General features: G+C 43.9%; 2 protein-coding genes across 2 annotated transcripts; one reads left to right on the top strand and one right to left on the bottom strand.

Annotated features, from left to right (window-relative positions):
• Nucleotides 1-527: 527 nt before the first annotated feature.
• wdr59 (WD repeat domain 59) lies at nucleotides 528-13,961 on the bottom strand. Its single transcript, XM_045217197.1, has 10 exons — nucleotides 13,854-13,961; nucleotides 10,969-11,018; nucleotides 9,538-9,673; nucleotides 8,482-8,567; nucleotides 8,218-8,298; nucleotides 7,734-7,771; nucleotides 3,776-3,864; nucleotides 3,327-3,443; nucleotides 852-929; nucleotides 528-716 (listed from the first exon to the last, which is right to left on the bottom strand). Exons 1-10 carry the CDS (start codon nucleotides 13,926-13,928, stop codon nucleotides 543-545), a joined length of 924 nt encoding a protein of 307 aa, XP_045073132.1. The 5' UTR covers nucleotides 13,929-13,961; the 3' UTR covers nucleotides 528-542.
• A 26-nt stretch (nucleotides 13,962-13,987) lies between these two features.
• nob1 (NIN1 (RPN12) binding protein 1 homolog) lies at nucleotides 13,988-19,047 on the top strand. Its single transcript, XM_045217200.1, has 9 exons — nucleotides 13,988-14,098; nucleotides 14,326-14,458; nucleotides 14,641-14,774; nucleotides 15,800-15,871; nucleotides 16,205-16,412; nucleotides 17,277-17,473; nucleotides 17,777-17,874; nucleotides 18,025-18,169; nucleotides 18,521-19,047. Exons 1-9 carry the CDS (start codon nucleotides 14,030-14,032, stop codon nucleotides 18,782-18,784), a joined length of 1,320 nt encoding a protein of 439 aa, XP_045073135.1. The 5' UTR covers nucleotides 13,988-14,029; the 3' UTR covers nucleotides 18,785-19,047.
• The last annotated feature ends 10 nt before the right edge of the window (nucleotides 19,048-19,057 follow it).

Below are 19,057 nucleotides of genomic sequence, written 5' to 3'. Positions count from 1 at the left end.
CACCGAGGCTGGTAAAGAGTTATATTATATGATACATTATCCAGGCACCGAGGCTGGTAACGAGTTATATTATATGATACATTATCCAGGCACCGAGGCTGGTTAGAGTTATATTATATGATACATTATCCAGGCACCGAGGCTGGTAAAGAGTTATATTATATGATACATTATCCAGGCACCGAGGCTGGTAAAGAGTTATATTATATGATACATTATCCAGGCACCGAGGCTGGTAAAGAGTTATATTATATGATACATTATCCAGGCACCGAGGCTGGTAACGAGTTATATTATATGATACATTATCCAGGCACCGAGGCTGGTAAAGAGTTATATTATATGATACATTATCCAGGCACCGAGGCTGGTAAAGAGTTATATTATATGATACATTATCCAGGCACCGAGGCTGGTAAAGAGTTATATTATATGATACATTATCCAGGCACCGAGGCTGGTAAAGAGTTATATTATATGATACATTATCCAGGCACCGAGGCTGGTAAAGAGTTATATTATATGATATAGTATCTTATATTCTAGAATGGGGTGTTACCCTCTGTCTGCGGACGCCACTGGAACTCCAGCACCACATCGTCGTGTCCCACGAAGGCGTGAACGGGGCTGTTGAGGTCCAGAGTGCTCCATAGCAACAAGCTGTTCTCCCGTCTCAGCTGGGGAACCATCACCGTAACCAGGCCATTGGAGAAGGGCTACACACACACACACACGGCCACACACACACACACACACACACACACCATTATAGACAGAAATACATCCCTAACACTTAGGCAGATATCCACTCTTCATATGAGGAGAACTGGTGAGAGGAAGAGTCAACTCACTGTATATCTGGCCTTCCACACTGGAACCTGACAGGACAGGATGTTCAGATACTTCCTTGGCTGTCTGTAGTCCCAGAACTGCACAGAGAGATTGAAGGACGACACGGTAATACAGTACAACGGGAGAATCATAGCTATGTGAATATCCCCGCATACCGTAAAACTTCAATTAATAGCCCAGGCGTTTATTTGCTTTAAAAAAAATCAATGAACACAACAGGCGCTTTTTTTTTTTTTTTTTTACAGACAGGCTTCTATTTGACCTAGGCCTCTATTTCCTTAAAGTACACAGCTTTTAGCTCATTTGCATAGTTCATTGTTTAATTCCAGCATTTTAATACATTTCTTCATTTCCTGCACTAATGTGTTGTCATTTACGGAGTGTAACCAGGCTTCCATCCAACCCTGTTATACCAGTAAAGAGTCAGATAAAAATAAAACTGGCAGGCCTGATGGAAACTGTCACAGGCGTACGTGAAATGCGGTGGACGAAGTCAAACTGGAAACGTACTTTCCTCTAAAGTAACCAGAGTATAAACAACCTCCACCCTGGGAGGAAAAACAACCCGCACAACCAGCTACTGCCGAATGGCGAAAACAACCCGCACAACCAGCTACTGCCGAATGGCGAAAACAATCCCACACAACCAGCTACTGCCGAATGGCGAAAACAATCCCACACAACCAGCTACTGCCGAATGGCGAAAACAATCACACACAACCAGCTACTGCCGAATGGCGAAAACAATCCCACACAACCAGCTACTGCCGAATGGCGAAAACAATCCCACACAACCAGCTACTGGGAGGAAAAACAACCCGCACAACAAGCTACTGCCGAATGGCGAAAACAATCACACACAATACACAATGAAAGACAGAGTGTTATATAGGGAAATATAATACAACATCATTGGAAAACAGGTGTACACAATTAAGACCAAACAAGACAAACACAGAAACATAGATCGGTAGTAGCTAGTACTCCGGGGACGACGAACGCCGAAGCCTGCCCGAGCAAGGAGGAGGGGCAGCCTCGGCTGAATCCGTGATAGAAACAGAACATTTGTCTGTAAAAACTTTCCAAAATGTCGACAACACTAAACACGCTAGACAAGGTGGGATCTTTTTTTGTGTCGATTAAAATGTAATACGCGAGAAACGTCAGTGGAAGTGCTTTTATGCGCAAATATTGATATAAATAACATCATCATACCGAAGTAAAATTGGAGTCACAGGATGACGTGTTGTGTGGTTTCCCACTAGGACTTGTCCGGGAAAGCCATGTTGTTTATTAGACTACAGATTAAATACGTTTTGATGAACATCACAGGGTGTTGAAGGTGCGAGGTGATGAGCTTGACGCTCCTTTCCAATAAATATCGAGGGTCTTATTCTGGTGACGTGATCATCGATGCTTGGCTGCCGTTTTGACAAGTAAAAAAGAATCTCTCTCTTTTGTCCATAATGACCTCATCATGTAGGCTATACCCACACTGTACCTGCGAGCTGCTGGCGAGAGCGCACGTGCCAAGACCAGAGAGGGCACACTCGCTATATATAATATATAATGGTCCTCTGTAGCTCAGCTGGTAGAGCACGGCGCTTGTAACGCCAAGGTAGTGGGTTCGATCCCCGGGACCACCCATACACAAAAATGTATGCACGCATGACTGTACGTCGCTTTGGATAAAAGCGTCTGCTAAAGGGCATATTATTTATTATTATAACGCACATTTCTTTGTGAGAAAACCATCGGTAGAGTTGAAAATGCAATGGAAAACCATTTAACTAGTATTTTTTAATTCGGTAGATGGGAATTTAACCGCAAAAGTTATTTTTATGTTCACTACGTCCTCAGCCTTTTATCAGCAACAAGTCAGTCTGATGGAAACATCTCTGGTGGGAAAATATGCATATTGTTTTTATGCTGATTTTTGAATATTCATATTAAAATCTGTCGCTAATTGGATGGAAACCTAGCTTGTGTCACGTTTCTTTTGTCTTAGTATGCCTCTATTGAAAAAAAATATATATAAATATTTTCCTTGACAGAATAATTAATTATCCTCTTTGACTGTGCATTTTCGGCAGTTCTTACTTCCGCCACTAGAGGGCGATTTGGCGATTTCTGGGGGTCTGAACGTCGACTGTTTTTGTACTTGCCAGTTAGCAGTTCTCAGCTGTTAGCAGCAGATGGCTAGAAGTTGATTACATGCGATAAAAACCGATGTTTGACAATTTGAGTAATTACGGAATTATTTAATGTAACAAATCAAACATTAAACCTCATAAACAATTCATGGAAATGTATGGTAACCTCTAAAAACAATTGATTTAGACCCGGCGTTCATTTGATGAAATGTGTGCCGTTCCCCAGCTATTAAAAGGGACAGGCGGCTATTTGAGACTTCGTTTAATTGAAGTTTTACGGTAGCTATGGCGTTCTAGGGAAAGATATGTATGTTAATTTACCCTGACTGAGTTGTCCTGACTGGACGTTGCCAGGATGTATTCGTTGTCAGGGTGCCAGTCCAGACCATGGATCTTTGACAGGTGAGCTGCAACATACTCCACAGCTGTGTTGGGTTTCTGGGAAATAGATACACATGACTATCAGACACAAACCGAGACACAGAGACACTCACTGAACATGTTACAGAGACACTCACTGAACATGTTACAGAGACACTCACTGAACATGTTACAGAGACACAGGGCACTTCAATATTTTCAATCTTAAATGAAATCTTTCCTTAAGGTGTAAAAAACCATGATCATTGAAAATTCTGCCACTCCTCTCTGATCAACTAGTCAGTGTGTACCAGTATACCATTTAGCATTGATCCTCCAGAGGTTATAGTGTGGTACTGTCCCTCTACTGACCCCAGAGGATCCTCCAGAGGTTATAGTGTGGTACTGACCCTCTTGTCCCAGATGCGAACGTCTCCATCATGACTGGAGGCCAGAAGGTTCTGATTACGCTTGTTCCACTTCACCTGGGATGCCCCCGCTACAGGGGGAGGGGGGGGGGGAGAGAGGGATGGAGAGAGAGAGAGAGAGAGAGAGAGAGAGAGAGAGAGAGAGAGAGAGAGAGAGAGAGAGAGAGAGAGAGAGAGAGAGAGAGAGAGAGAGAGAGAGAGAGAGAAACAGAGAGAGAGAGAGAGAGAGAGAGAGAGCAGAGAGAGAGACAGAGAGAGAGAGAGAGAAACAGAGAGAGAGACAGAGAGAAACAGAGAGAGAGACAGAGAGAGAGACAGAGAGAGAGAGAGATCATTCAGTACAAAGAATTTGAAACTATAAAATATGCAGAAGAAATCAAATATTTATTGGGTGAAAAGCCAAAATGTGCAGTTCTGGCAGCCAAATATGTGTCCTCCTGCCACAACCTGAGGGACAGCCAGTGAAAAGTGTAATGTAATGTCAATAATATTTCCTGTTTTGTTTTGGCTTTCATACCATGTAATGTGTCTTCTCAGTCAGGTTGAGACTGGTCGACTACTATTGCTTTAATGTATTCTTATTCTCATTAATATTGTTGTTGTAGTTGCTGTTAATGGTAATCCCATTTCCACTACTACTATTATTATTGCTGTTGGTCCCAACATTTTTGGTATATGTATACTTTGACAATGTAAGTAATTTAACTTGCCATGTCAATAAAGTCTACTGAATTGAAAGGAGGGAGGGATGGAGAGAGAGAGAGAGAGAGAGAGAGAGAGAGAGAGAGAGAGAGAGAGAGAGAGAGAGAGAGAGAGAGAGAGAGAGAGAGAGAGAGAGAGAGAGAGAGAGAGAGATGGTGAAAGAGAGAGAGAGAGAGAAAGACCTGTGGTGTTGATGGTATCAATCAATCAATCAATTTTATTTTATATAGCCCTTCTTACATCAGCTAATATCTCGAAGTGCTGTACAGAAACCCAGCCTAAAACCCCAAACAGCTAGTAATGCAGGTGTAGAAGCACGGTGGCTAGGAAAAACTCCCTAGAAAGGCGAAAGCCTAGGAAGAAACCTAGAGAGGAACCAGGCTATGAGGGGTGGCCAGTCCTCTTCTGGCTGTGCCGGGTGGAGATTATAACAGAACCATGCCAAGATGTTCAAAAATGTTCATAAGTGACAAGCATGGTCAAATAATAATCAGGAATAAATCTCAGTTGGCTTTTCATAGCCGATCATTAAGAGTTGAAAACAGCAGGTCTGGGACAGGTAGGGGTTCCATAACCGCAGGCAGAACAGTTGAAACTGGAATAGCAGCAAGGCCAGGCGGACTGGGGACAGCAAGGAGTCACCACGGCCGGTAGTCCCGACGTATGGTCCTAGGGCTCAGGTCTCTCAGTTGGCTTTTCATAGCCGATCATTAAAGAGTTGAAAACAGCAGGTCTGGGACAGGTAGGGGTTTCGTAGCCGCAGGCAGAACAGTTGAAACTGGAATAGCAGCAAGTCAATGAAATTATAAAATATACAGACCACAAATTCCAATTGGCTATACTTAAACTCTTTAACATCATCCTTAGCTCTGGCATCTTCCCCAATATTTGGAACCAAGGACTGATCACCCCAATCCACAAAAGTGGAGACACATTTGACCCCAATAACTACCGTGGGATATGCGTCAACAGCAACCTTGGGAAAATCCTCTGCATTATCATTAACAGCAGACTAGTTCATTTCCTCAGTGAAAACAATGTACTGAGCAAATGTCAAATTGGCTTTTTACCAAATTACCGTACGACAGACCACGTATTCACCCTGAACACCCTAATTAACAAACAAACCAAAAGAAAGGCAAAGTCTTCTCATGCTTTGTTGATTTCAAAAAAGCTTTTGACTCAATTTGGCATGAGGTTCTGCTATACAAATTGATGGAAAGTTGGGTTGGGGGAAAAACATCCGACATTATAAAATCCATGTACACAAACAACAAGTGTGCAGTTAAAAAACACACACATTTCTTTCCACAGGGCCGTGGGGGGTGAGACAGGGATGCAGCTTAAGCCCCACCCTCTTCAACATTTATATCAACGAATTGGCGAGGGCACTAGAACAGTCTGCAGCACCCGGCATCACCCTACTAGAATCTGAAGTCAAATGTCTTCTGTTTGCTGATGATCTGGTGCTTCTGTCCCCAACCAAGGAGGGCCTACAGCAGCACCTAGATCTTCTGCACAGATTCTGTCAGACCTGGGCCCTGACAGTAAATCTCAGTAAGACAAAAATAATGGTGTTCCAAAAAAGGTCCAGTTGCCAGGACCACAAATACAAAATTCCATCTAGACACCGTTGCCTTAGATCTGAGAGACAAGGCAAGAAGGGCCTTCTATGCCATCAAAAGGAACATAAAATTCGACATATGAATTAGGATCTGGCTAAAAATACTTGAATCAGTTATAGAACCCATTGCCCTTTATGGTTGTGAGGTCTGGGGTCCGCTCACCAACCAAGAATTCACAAAATGGGACAAACACCAAAAATATCCTCAGTGTACAACGTAAAACACCAAATAATGCATGCAGAGCAGAATTAGGCCAATACCCGCTAATTATCAAAATCCAGAAAAGAGCCGTTAAATTCTACAACCACTTAAAAGGAAGCGATTCCCAAACCTTCCATAACAAAGCTATCACCTACAGAGAGATGAACCTGGAGAAGAGTCCCCTAAGTAAGCTTGTCCTGGGGCTCTGTTCACAAACACAAACAGACCCCACAGAGCCCCAGGACAACAATACAATTAGACCCAACCAAATCATGAGAAAACAAAAAGAGAATTACTTGACACATTGGAAAAAATTAACAAAGAAACAGCGCAAACTAGAATGCTATTTGGCCCTAAACAGAGAGTACGCAGTGCAGAATACCTGACCACTGTGACTGACCCAAACTTAAGGAAAACTTTGACTATGTACAGACTCAGTGAGCATAGCCTTGCTATTGAGAGAGGCCACCGTAGGCAGACCTGGCTCTCAAGAGAAGACAGGCTATGTGCACACTGCCCACAAAATGAGGTGGAAACTGAGCTGCACTTCCTAACCTCCTGCCAAATGTATGACCACATTAGAGACACATATTTCCCTCAGATTACAGCGATCCACAAAGAATTTGAAAAAACAAACCCTAATTTGATAAACTCCTTTATCTATTGGGTGAAAAACCACAGTGTGCCATCACAGCAGCAAGATTAGTGACCTGTTGCCACAAGAAAAGGGCAACCAGTGAAGAACAAACACCATTGGAAATACAACCCAAATTTATGTTGATTTATTTTCCCATTTGTACTTTAACTATTTTCACATTGTTACAACACTGTATATAGACATAATATGACATTTGAAATGTCTTTATTCTTTTGAAACTTCTGAGTGTAATGTTTACTGTTAATATTTATTGTTTATTTCACTTTTGTTTATTATCTATTTCACTTGCTTTGGCAATGTTAACATACGTTTCCCATGACAATAAAGTGCTTTGAATTTAATTGAATGGAATTGCGAGAGAGAGAGAGAGGAGGGATGGAGAGAGAGAGAGAGAGAGAGAGGAGGGATGAGAGAGAGAGAGAGAGAGAGAGAGAGAGAGAGAGAGAGAGAGAGAGAGAGAGACATAGACAGAGAGAGAGAGAGAGAGAGAGAGGAGGGATGAGAGAGAGAGAGAGAGAGAGAGAGAGAGAGAGAGAGAGAGAGAGAGAGAGAGAGAGAGAGAGAGAGAGAGAGAGAGAGAGAGAGAGAGAGAGAGAGAGAGAGAGAGAGAGAGAGAGAGAGAGAGAGAGAGAGAGAGAGAGAGAGAGAGAGAGAGAGAGAGAGAGAGAGAGAGAGAGAGAGAGATTGTGAATCCAAGACAGATGAACTGGAAAGGCCAAACTCTGATTATTTAAAGATTGAAGTGCATACTCACCCACTGCAGACAATGTCACTGTAGGTTTCCTTGTGTCTCTGTGAGATCATACAGACAGATTTACAGTGTTGTTAAGGCCTAACATCAATCATTTCATCTAAAGGCTGGTTTCCTTGTGTCTCTGTGAGATCATACAGACAGATTTACAGTGTTGTTAAGGCCTAATATTAAAGGCTGGTTTCCCGGACATATATCAAGCCTAGCCCTGAACTATAAACCATCTACATGATTCTACATTGAAAGTGAAAACAGATGAAAGTATGGATGCAGAGAGAGAGAGAGAGAGAGAGAGAGAGAGAGAGAGAGAGAGAGAGAGAGAGAGAGAGAGAGAGAGAGAGAGAGAGGGAGAGGGAGAGGGAGAGGGAGAGGGAGAGGGAGAGGGAGAGAAAGAGAGAGAGAGAGACAGGGAGAGAGACAGGGAGAGAGAGAGAGAGAGAGAGAGAGAGAGAGAGAGAAGTGTTTATAGTAAAGTGGTATATCCTACCTGGTGTCCCAGATACAGATGTAGGTGTCTACAGAGCTGGTGACCAGATACTCTGGTTCAAACCAGGACCAGTCCAAGTCACTGTAGGATACGAACACAATCAGTGACCTGGCAACATAGATGCTACAGTACATAACCAGAAACATCAGGCTGGGGCCCAAATAGCACCCTATCCCCTATATAGGGCACTCCATTTGACCAGGGCCCTCTATAGGGAATAGGGTGCATGTTGGGCCCCAGCCTAGAGCATCTCCTCTGTGTTACCTGATGACTCGTGTGTGTCCCTGCAGGGACGCGTGGACTTCCCCACAGCCATCCCGCCATGTGTACAGGTCCACCCGCTGGTTACTCTGCAAACACAAAACCCACAGGGCCTACTGAGCAGAGACTGGATGTTATGGTGCCACCACGTGGGCAGTGATGTCTGCTAAATGACTCTCTGGATAAGAGAGTCTGCTAAATGACTCTCTGGATAAGAGCGTCTGCTAAATGACTCTCTGGATAAGAGCGTCTGCTAAATGACTCTCTGGATAAGAGCGTCTGCTAAATGACTCTCTGGATAAGAGCGTCTGCTAAATGACTCTCTGGATAAGAGCGTCTGCTAAATGACTCTCTGGATAAGAGCGTCTGCTAAATGACTCTCTGGATAAGAGCGTCTGCTAAATGACTCTCTGGATAAGAGCGTCTGCTAAATGACTCTCTGGATAAGAGCGTCTGCTAAATGACTCTCTGGATAAGAGCGTCTGCTAAATGACTCTCTGGATAAGAGCGTCTGCTAAATGACTCTCTGGATAAGCGCGTCTGCTAAATGACTCTCTGGATAAGCGCGTCTGCTAAATGACTCTCTGGATAAGCGCGTCTGCTAAATGACTCTCTGGATAAGCGCGTCTGCTAAATGACTCTCTGGATAAGCGCGTCTGCTAAATGACTCTCTGGATAAGAGCGTCTGCTAAATGACTCTCTGGATAAGCGCGTCTGCTAAATGACTCTCTGGATAAGAGCGTCTGCTAAATGACTCTCTGGATAAGAGCGTCTGCTAAATGACTCTCTGGATAAGAGCGTCTGCTAAATGACTCTCTGGATAAGCGCGTCTGCTAAATGACTCTCTGGATAAGAGCGTCTGCTAAATGACTCTCTGGATAAGAGCGTCTGCTAAATGACTCTCTGGATAAGCGCGTCTGCTAAATGACTCTCTGGATAAGAGCGTCTGCTAAATCACTCAAATATAAAAAGTAAATGTAAAACGATAGAAAAAAGTATATTTAAGGCAATTTGATGAAATGTTAATGTTATTGTTGCCGTTTTAACAGAGTTACTCACAGAGGCAGCGAAGACGTGGGACTCCGCCTTGTGAGGGTTCCACTGAACTGTCCCCACGTCCCACTTGCTCGGTCTACCAATCTTCCTGGGCGCTTCAGAAGGAGTCTCCAGGTTCACCACATACAGAAACCTCCGTCTACAGGAGGGGAGATACAACACACAGGATATTACCACCTCCCATCCATTTACATCTGATTCATCCACATTTATGCCATTTAGCAGACGCTTTTATCCAAAGCGACTTACAGTCATGCGTGCATACATTTGGAGGGTCCCGGGGATCGAACCCACTACCCTGGCGTTACAAGCACCGTGCTCTACCAGCTGAGCTACAGAGGACCACCATCGTGACATGACACTGTTGCCTTATGGCCTGATAGATGTTGACTGAGGCAGAGCTACAGTGATGTTGACTGAGGCGGAGCTACAGTGATGTTGACTGAGAGAGAGCTACAGTGATGTTGACTGAGGCGGAGCTACAGTGATGTTGACTGAGGCGGAGCTACAGTGATGTTGACTGAGGCGGAGCTACAGTGATGTTGACTGAGGCAGAGCTACAGTGATGTTGACTGAGGCGGAGCTACAGTGATGTTGACTGAGGCGGAGCTACAGTGATGTTGACTGAGGCGGAGCTACAGTGATGTTGACTGAGGCGGAGCTACAGTGATGTTGACTGAGGCGGAGCTACAGTGATGTTGACTGAGGCGGAGCTACAGTGATGTTGACTGAGACGGAGCTACAGTGATATTGACTGAGGCAGAGCTACAGTGATGTTGAATGAGAGAGAGCTACCAGTGATGTTGACTGAGCGAGAGCTACAGTGATGTTGACTGAGGCAGAGCTACAGTGATGTTGACTGAGGCGGAGCTACAGTGATGTTGACTGAGACGAGAGCTACAGTGATGTTGACTGAGGCAGAGCTACAGTGATGTTGACTGAGAGCAGAGCTACAGTGATGTTGACTGAGGCAGAGCTACAGTGATGTTGACTGAGGCGGAGCTACAGTGATGTTGACTGAGGCAGAGCTACAGTGATGTTGACTGAGGCAGAGCTACAGTGATGTTGACTGAGGCAGAGCTACAGTGATGCTCAGCTGAGAGGCAGAGCTACAGTGATGTTGACTGAAGCAGAGCTACAGTGATGTTGACTGAGGCAGACCTACAGTGATGTTGACTGAGGCGGAGCTACAGTGATGTTGACTGAGGCAGAGCTACAGTGATGTTGACTGAGGCAGAGCTACAGTGATGTTGACTGAGGCGGAGCTACAGTGATGTTGACTGAGGCAGAGCTACAGTGATGTTGACTGAGGCGGAGCTACAGTGATGTTGACTGAGACAGAGCTACAGTGAATCAACAGCCTCAGCTGGTAAGGAATGTCAGTGTGTGGTGATGGTGCTGTAACCTGTGGTAAAGAACTGGACTGGTACCCACCCAGACAGGACAGCATGTCGACCCAGGCAGTCCACGGACATAGCAGTGGCCTGAAAAGATAACAACCAACAAGCATAGTATTATTTGTTAGGGGGTAGATCAGCTTAATATTGCAGAAAGATTGTAGCTTCCATTAATGTAATTGTTCGCATCAATTCCAATCCCCCATATTTATATATATTTTTTTTTATATACAGTACCAGTCAAAGGTTTGGACACACCTACTCATTCAAGGGTTTTTCTTTATTTTTACTATTTTCTACATTGCAGAATAATAGTGAAGACATCAAAACTATGAAATAAAACATACGGAATCATGTAGTAACCAAAAAAGTGGTTAAACAAATCAAAATCTATTTCATATTTGAGATTCTTCAAATAGCCACCCTTTGCCTTGATGACAGCTTTGCACACTCTTGGCATTCTCTCAACCAGCTTCATGAGGTAGTCACCTGGAATGCATTTCAATTAACAGGTGTGCCTTCTTAAAAGATCATTTGTGGAATGTCTTTCCTTCTTAATGCTTTTGAGCCAATCAGTTGTGTTGTGACAAGGTAGGGGGGTATACAGAAGATAGCCCTATTTGGTAAAAGACCAAGTCCATATTATGGCAAGAACAGCTCAAATAAGCAAAGAGAAATGACAGTCCATCATTACTTTAAGACATGAAGGTCAGTCAATACAGAACATTTCAAGAACTTTGAAAGTTTCTTCAAGTGCAGTCACAAAAACTATCAAGCACTATGATGAAACTGGCTCTCATGAGGACCGCCACAGGAATGGAAGACCCAGAGTTACCTCTGTTGCAGAGGATCAGTTCATTAGAGTTACCAGACTCAGAAATTGCAGCCCAAATAAATGCTTCACCGAGTTCAAGTAACAGACACATCTCAACATCAACTGTTCAGAGAAAACTGTGTGAATCAGGCCTTCATGGTCGAATTGCTGCAACGAAACCACGACTAAAGGACACCAATAAGAAGAAGAGACTTGCTTAGGCCAAGAAACACGAGCAACGGACATTAGACCGGTGGAAATGTGTCCTTTGGTCTGGATTCCAAATTTGAGATTTTTGGTTCCAATCGCCGTGGCTTTGTGAGACACGGTGTGGGTGAACGGATGATCTCCGCATGTGTATTTCCCACCGTAAAGCATGGAGGAGGAGGTGTTATGGTGTGGGGGTGCTTCGCTGGTGACACTGTTTGTGATTTATTTCGAATTCAAAGCACACTTAACCAGCATGGCTACCACAGCATTCTGCAGCGATTCGCCATCCCATCTGGTTTGGGCTTAGTGGGACTATCATTTGATTTTCAACAGGACAATGACCCAACACACCTCCAGGCTGTGTAAGAGCTATTTTACCAAGAAGGAGAGTGATGGAGTGCTGCATCAGATGACCTGGCCTCCACAATCCCCCGACCTCAACCCAATTGAGATGGTTTGGGATGAATTGGACGGCAGAGTGAAGGAAAAGCAGCCAACAAGTGCTCAGCATATGTGGGAACTCCTTCAAGACTGTTGGAAAAGCATTCCAGGTGAAGCTGGTTGAGAGAATGCCAAGAGTGTGCAAAGCTGTCATCAAGGCAAACGGTGGCTATTTGAAGAATCTCAAATACAAAATATATTTTGATTTGTTTACCACTTTTTTGGTTACTACATGATTCCATATGTGTTATTTCATAGTTTTGATGTCTTCACTATTATTCTACAATGTACAAAACCCTGGAATGAGTAGGTGTGTCCAAACTTTTGACTGGTACTGTATATATACACACACACTACATACATATCTTTAAAAAATATATTTTCCTTTATTATTTTCCCCTAACCCTACCACTCCTCCCCTAATTGGAGTAAACTAATTAACAACAACACTTAGGCTTCTACTTCCAGCTTATACACACTATATACATTTTATGGACATAATCTTTTTTACAATAGTTATATTTTATTTGTTTTTAGTCCTGCCCTTCCTCTACCCTCAACCTCTCCCATCTATTTCTGATGTAATAATAATATATAATAATAATAAGCCATTTAGCAGACGCTTCTATCCAAAGCGACTTACAGTCATGCGTGCATACATTTTTGTTTGTGTATGGGTGGTCCCGGGGATCGAACCCACTACCTTGGCGTTACAAGCGCCGTGCTCTACCAGCTGAGCTACAGAGGCCCACAAATGTCCATTCAGTTTGATTTCTATTTGCCATATATTTTTAACTGTGCTGTTTCACAAAAGTTCTGAAGATTTCTATTTTCATAGTTTCTACAGATTGTAAATGAAAGATAAATAGTTTTGCTAAAAGTATTATTATACTATTGATCGATTGACTATGACTTTTCTAATCACCCAGTACTGCTATATGCAGCGTTAGCTCCAGGTACATTTTGCAATTCTTCAGCCATTCCTGGACCTGTGACCAAAAAGTATTATTATGAAGTAATATTTATGGTTAGTTTCCGAGTCAGTGAAGATCATGTGAGCATCATGCAGAGGGCCAGTAAGATGGGACCATTTAGCCAGCAGCATCTGAGTCAGCAGTGCAGCACGTTTGGTTTTTTATTTGTTTTCATGCAAAGTATTGCTGCGAGAACTTGTGCATGGATCAATGTCTGTAAACTGGATATGTGGGATCTAGTGCATTTGACCTGATGAAACAAAACTCCCAACAGTCCTGCAACTGAGTGGGACATCTTTGAACTGTGACACTTTTAGGGAACTTACTCCCTCACTACTCAAAGATAACTACCACTTTTTCACTAGGGACAGTATGACATCACCACAGACAGAATAGGAAAGTTATAAATATCTTTGGCAACACATGTTGCATTAGCTAGCTACATCTCACAACTCTCATTTAAAGCCTGTTTTACTAAAGTACCTGTGCATCTCGGAATTCCACCACGACATTCTCACTACTCCAGCGAGCCGCCATCTTCCTCTGCCCCAACAACATCAACCAGACCTTCAACGATGCCCCGAGTCTCAAATCACGGACAACGCGATAACTACTTTCTGTCTTCTGATTGGTTGATGATGTGGCCATAGCTATCCAAGATGGCTGCTACCATGGTGGAACATGTTGTCGCAGATGCAGGAGCGTTTTTGAAGAAAGCACCTCTTCAGGTGAGGTTAAAACTTCGTCACATAACAGTAGCGATGTTCTTCAGTAGTTACATCACCCAAGGATCATGAAAATAATTTTTTTGCACAAACTGCGTGGTTGATGTCAGGTCTGGCTATCTAGTTAACGTGGTTCATCCTGTTTAAATGGCCACATGAATATCATGTACCTGCGTATATTATGATTTTGACATTGCTATATATATATATATATTTTTTTTATATTCTAGGAAATCGGGAAGAATATCTACACCCTGAAGGATGTAGTCGAGGAAATTAGAGACAAGCCAACCCGGAGGAGCCTGTCTGTTCTACCATATCAACTCAACTTCAGAGAACCAAACCCTGAGTGCATCAGATTAGGTAGCTAAGGTTTTTAAAATGACACATTTGGTCCGTTTTGGTTGTTCATTTGTTGTTGTACTGGGTATTTGTTTTGTAGACACTCGGCCTCTCCAACATCACTTCTTTAGCTGTTGATGTTGCTAAACATATTTCCCAGAATTGTGATGATGATGGTACTGAATGTTGTGGTCTGTTTTCAGTAACCGAGTTCTCCAAGAAGACCGGAGACTACCCCAGCCTCTCTGCCACAGACATCAAGGTGTTGGCTCTGACCTACCAGTTGGAGAGGGAAAACGTTGGGACTGACCACCTGAAGAAAGAACCTGAGGTCAAGGTAAGACAGGGATCGATGAGATGCGACCCCCAAATGGCAGCCTATTCCCTTTGTGCACTATATAGGGAATAGGGTGCCATTCTCTGGTCTAAAGTAGCGCACTATATAGGGAATAGGGTGCCATTCTCTGGTCTAAAATAGTGCACTATATAGGGAATAGGGTGCCATTCTCTGGTCTAAAGTAGTCCACTATATAGGGAATAGGGTGCCATTCTCTGGTCTAAAGTAGCGCACTATATAGGGAATAGGGTGCCATTCTCTGGTCTAAAGTAGCGCACTATATAGGGAATAGGGTGCCATTCTCTGGTCTAAAGTAGTGCACTATATAGGGAATAGGGTGCCATTCTCTGGTCTAAAGTAGCGCACTATATAGGGAATAGGGTGCCATTCTCTGGTCTAAAGTAGTGCACTATATAGGGAATAGGGTGCCATTCTCTGGTCTAAAGTAGCGCACTATATAGGGAATAGGGTGCCATTCTCTGGTCTAAAGTAGCGCACTATATAGGGAATAGGGTGCCATTCTCTGGTCTAAAGTAGCGCACTATATAGGGAATAGGGTGCCATTCTCTGGTCTAAAGTAGCGCACTATATAGGGAATAGGGTGCCATTCTCTGGTCTAAAATAGTGCACTATATAGGGAATAGGGTGGCATTCTCTGGTCTAAAGTAGTGCACTATATAGGGAATAGGGTGTCATTCCCTGGTCTAAAGTAGTGCACTATATAGGGAATAGGGTGCCATTCTCTGGTCTAAAGTAGTGCACTATATAGGGAATAGGGTGCCATTCTCTGGTCTAAAGTAGCGCACTATATAGGGAATAGGGTGCCATTCTCTGGTCTAAAGTAGCGCACTATATAGGGAATAGGGTGCCATTCTCTGGTCTAAAGTAGCGCACTATATAGGGAATAGGGTGCCATTCCATTTGGGACACAGCCAGGTGAAAGGGGTTAGTTATCGTACAGAACCTGAGTATGTAAGTGTTTCAATTGATCCACACCACAGCGTTGACATGTAGTCTGATGTCAGGTCCGGGTATGCAGTACAAGGAGACATCCAGAGGCTCCTGTTGGCGTGGCAGGGTTCCACTTTCCCTCAAAGGTACGGTCCAAAGAATGACATGAAATCAACTCTATTGTTAACCACAGTACTGATCCATAGTACTGATCCATAGTACTGATCCACAGTACTGATCCACAGTACTGATCCACAGTACTGATCCACAGTACTGATCCACAGTACTGATCCACAGTACTGATCCATAGTACTGATCCATAGTACTGATCCATATGCATGTTGTGATGTTAGACTAAGTAAATAAAACAACCTAAAAGGCGAACATCTAGAATAACCATGTGAATGGGAACCATATGGGACGATCGGAGTACAAATCAACCACTTCTGTCATAGTAAGATTTGTCCCTCATGGTCCAGAGGCCAGCTGATGGGTTGTTCAGTGGCAGACCGACGGCACCAGCACAGACACAGCACAGCTATAACCCTCCAGAGATAGGAGAGTACAACAGCTTCCAGTTCTGGAGGAATCCCCTGCCCTGCTTCGACGTGGACCTGCTGGAACTATTGGTGAGTAGAACACATACTATTTTTATTTTATTTAACCTTTATTTAACTAGGCAAGTCAGTTAAGAACAAATTCTTATTTACAATAGACGGCCTACCAAAAGGCCTCCTGCGGGGACGGGGGCTGGGATTAAAAATATATATATAAATATAGAACCAAACACACATCACAACAAGAGACAACACAACACTACATAAAGAGAGACAACACAACACTACATAAAGAGAGACAACACAACACTACATAAAGAGAGACCTAAGACAACAACATAGCATGGCAGCAACACATGACAACACAGCATGATAGCAACACCACATGACAACAACATGGTAACAGCACAACATGGTACAAACATTATTGGGCACAGACAACAGCACAAAGGGCAAGAAGGTAGAGACAACAATACGTCACGCGAAGCAGCCACAACTGGCAGTAAGAGTGTCCATGATTGAGTCTTTGAATGAAGAGATGGTGACCTCTGACCTGCTGGAGCTAGTGGGGAGTGCAACACAGACTACCTCTGCTCTGACCCTCAGCCACATAGTATCCTCTGAGCAACATGTCATCATGGTTCATGTCCTACTGCAGTTGTTGTGAGTGATCGAACCAAGTGATGGAAACGTTCATACATTGTACAGATTGACACAGTCGTCAAAGATGGATTCACAATGAAACCCCCCCCCCTCCCTCGCTCTGAATCATTGTCGATGTCAGTGCTGATGAATTGATGTAGTCCTTGTTGTTTATGTACAGAACATTGAGGACCTCTCAGTATCAAACAGTAGTGGAGCAGCAGACACCGTCCACACAGAACCTGGGACTGGGACCGGGTCAGAATAACCTCTCTTGCACAACACCTCACACACTTTATTCATCAACCGTGGAGCAGCGTCCACACAGAACCTGGGACAGGGACCGGGTCAGAGGAACACTCAGAGAGTCATTCAGAGGAGCACGGCAGTGGGTCGGAGGAGGAGGAGGAAGATGAGGAGGAGGAGGAGGAAGATGGCGGTGGTTGGATCACTCCTAGCAACATTAAACAGGTCCAGATGGAGACGGGGATCTGGGCGTCGCCTGCGGACGTTAAAGTGGGATGTCTCACCACTGACTTCGCTATGCAGGTACTGGCTGGGGCCCAAATGGCACCCTATCCCCTATATAGTGCACTAATTTTAACCAGGGCCCTTAGGTAGTGCAAAAGTAGTGCACTATATAGGGAATTGGGGTGCCATTTGGGACGTAACATGAAGATTCTGGTTAAATTAACTCGAATAGTTCAGCAAACTGTCATCTTATCTATGTAACTCTCCCTGAGTGGTAATAGTCGATGCTGTTATTTAAAGTTGATTAAATTCTGTTGATAAGACTCATTTAGATATACATTCAGAATCATGCAGTTGGTCAACTGTTTGATTGTTCAACAGAACGTCCTGATTCAGATTGGACTCCATGTCCTCTCTGTGAATGGGATGCTCATCAAGCAGGCCAGGAATTACATCCTGCGATGCCACGCCTGTTTCAAGTGAGTACCTCTTATCAGTAAAAGGCCCACCAAAAACGACCCATTGTCACAAGTACAGGTTTTGTAATTAGACAACTTGAAATGTTTACTCAACCTTTGTCTCAAGAAGCTTAATTAAACTGATAGTATCACATGTTATATTTGTTTTAGGACCACAACGAACATGAATAAGGTTTTCTGTACACACTGTGGCAACAAAACACTGAAGAAGATCGCGGTGACGGTCAGTGAGGACGGAAGCATGCAGATGCATTTCTCCAAGAACCCCAAAGTGCTTAACCCCAAGGGGAAGAGGGTAAGGGGGTGAAACCCAGACTACAACCAAACCTTCAACTGGGGGAGGAAACTCCTCTTACAGAATGATTCAGGATTTCTTCAGATAATGACATTTGTTGTATACTACTGGAGGTAGTATTAGAGGGAGGAGCTGACTGGAGGGAGGAGCTGACTGGAGGTAGTACTAGAGGGAGGAGCTGACTGGAGGGAGGAGCTGACTGGAGGGAGGAGCTGACTAGAGGGAGGAGCTGACTAGAGGGAGGAGCTGACTGGAGGGAGGAGCTGACTAGAGGGAGGAGCTGACTAGAGGGAGGAGCTGACTGGAGGTAGTACTAGAGGGAGGAGCTAATGTACACTCTGTTCCCCGTAGTACTCCCTGCCCCTGCCACAAGGGGGCAAACACGCCAGCAACCCCCACCTGGTGGAGGACCAGCGTTTCCCCCAGCAGCGTGTGTCCCGTAAGGCTCGCCAGAAGACTGACGTCTTTAACCCGGACTACCTGGCCGGGGGCAGTTCCCCTTTCTCTGATCACGACATATACAGCCGCTCTGCCAACCTGCACATCACAGACGGAGCAGGCGGAGGGGGTCGGAGACGGGCAAATCCCAACGCTGCCCGCAAGAAGAAATGTTGAGGCTGTCTGTTTCTACACACCAATAAAGAGAATTCCAGCAACTGAACTGTGAAGATAGCTGAATTTAATACTGCAGTTTTGTATGAATGACACAATCTTTTTTTTTAAGGAAAACTTTATTAATTCCATGTTCGAACGAAATGTTATACAGTAACTCAACTACCAAGTTTGTAAAAGCCATAAAAGGTATTTGCACTTTCAAGGCTTGTGCATGTAACCTGCTCTGACATTTTGATACCCTTTAATTAAAACTTTAAACAGAGTTCAAGGGTG

Source organism: Coregonus clupeaformis, unplaced genomic scaffold (genome assembly GCF_020615455.1).
Source record: "Coregonus clupeaformis isolate EN_2021a unplaced genomic scaffold, ASM2061545v1 scaf0962, whole genome shotgun sequence".
Lineage (NCBI taxonomy): Eukaryota > Metazoa > Chordata > Actinopteri > Salmoniformes > Salmonidae > Coregonus > Coregonus clupeaformis.
The sequence above is the reverse complement of the archived record's forward strand: the minus strand, read 5'-3'. Positions and strand labels throughout refer to the sequence as shown.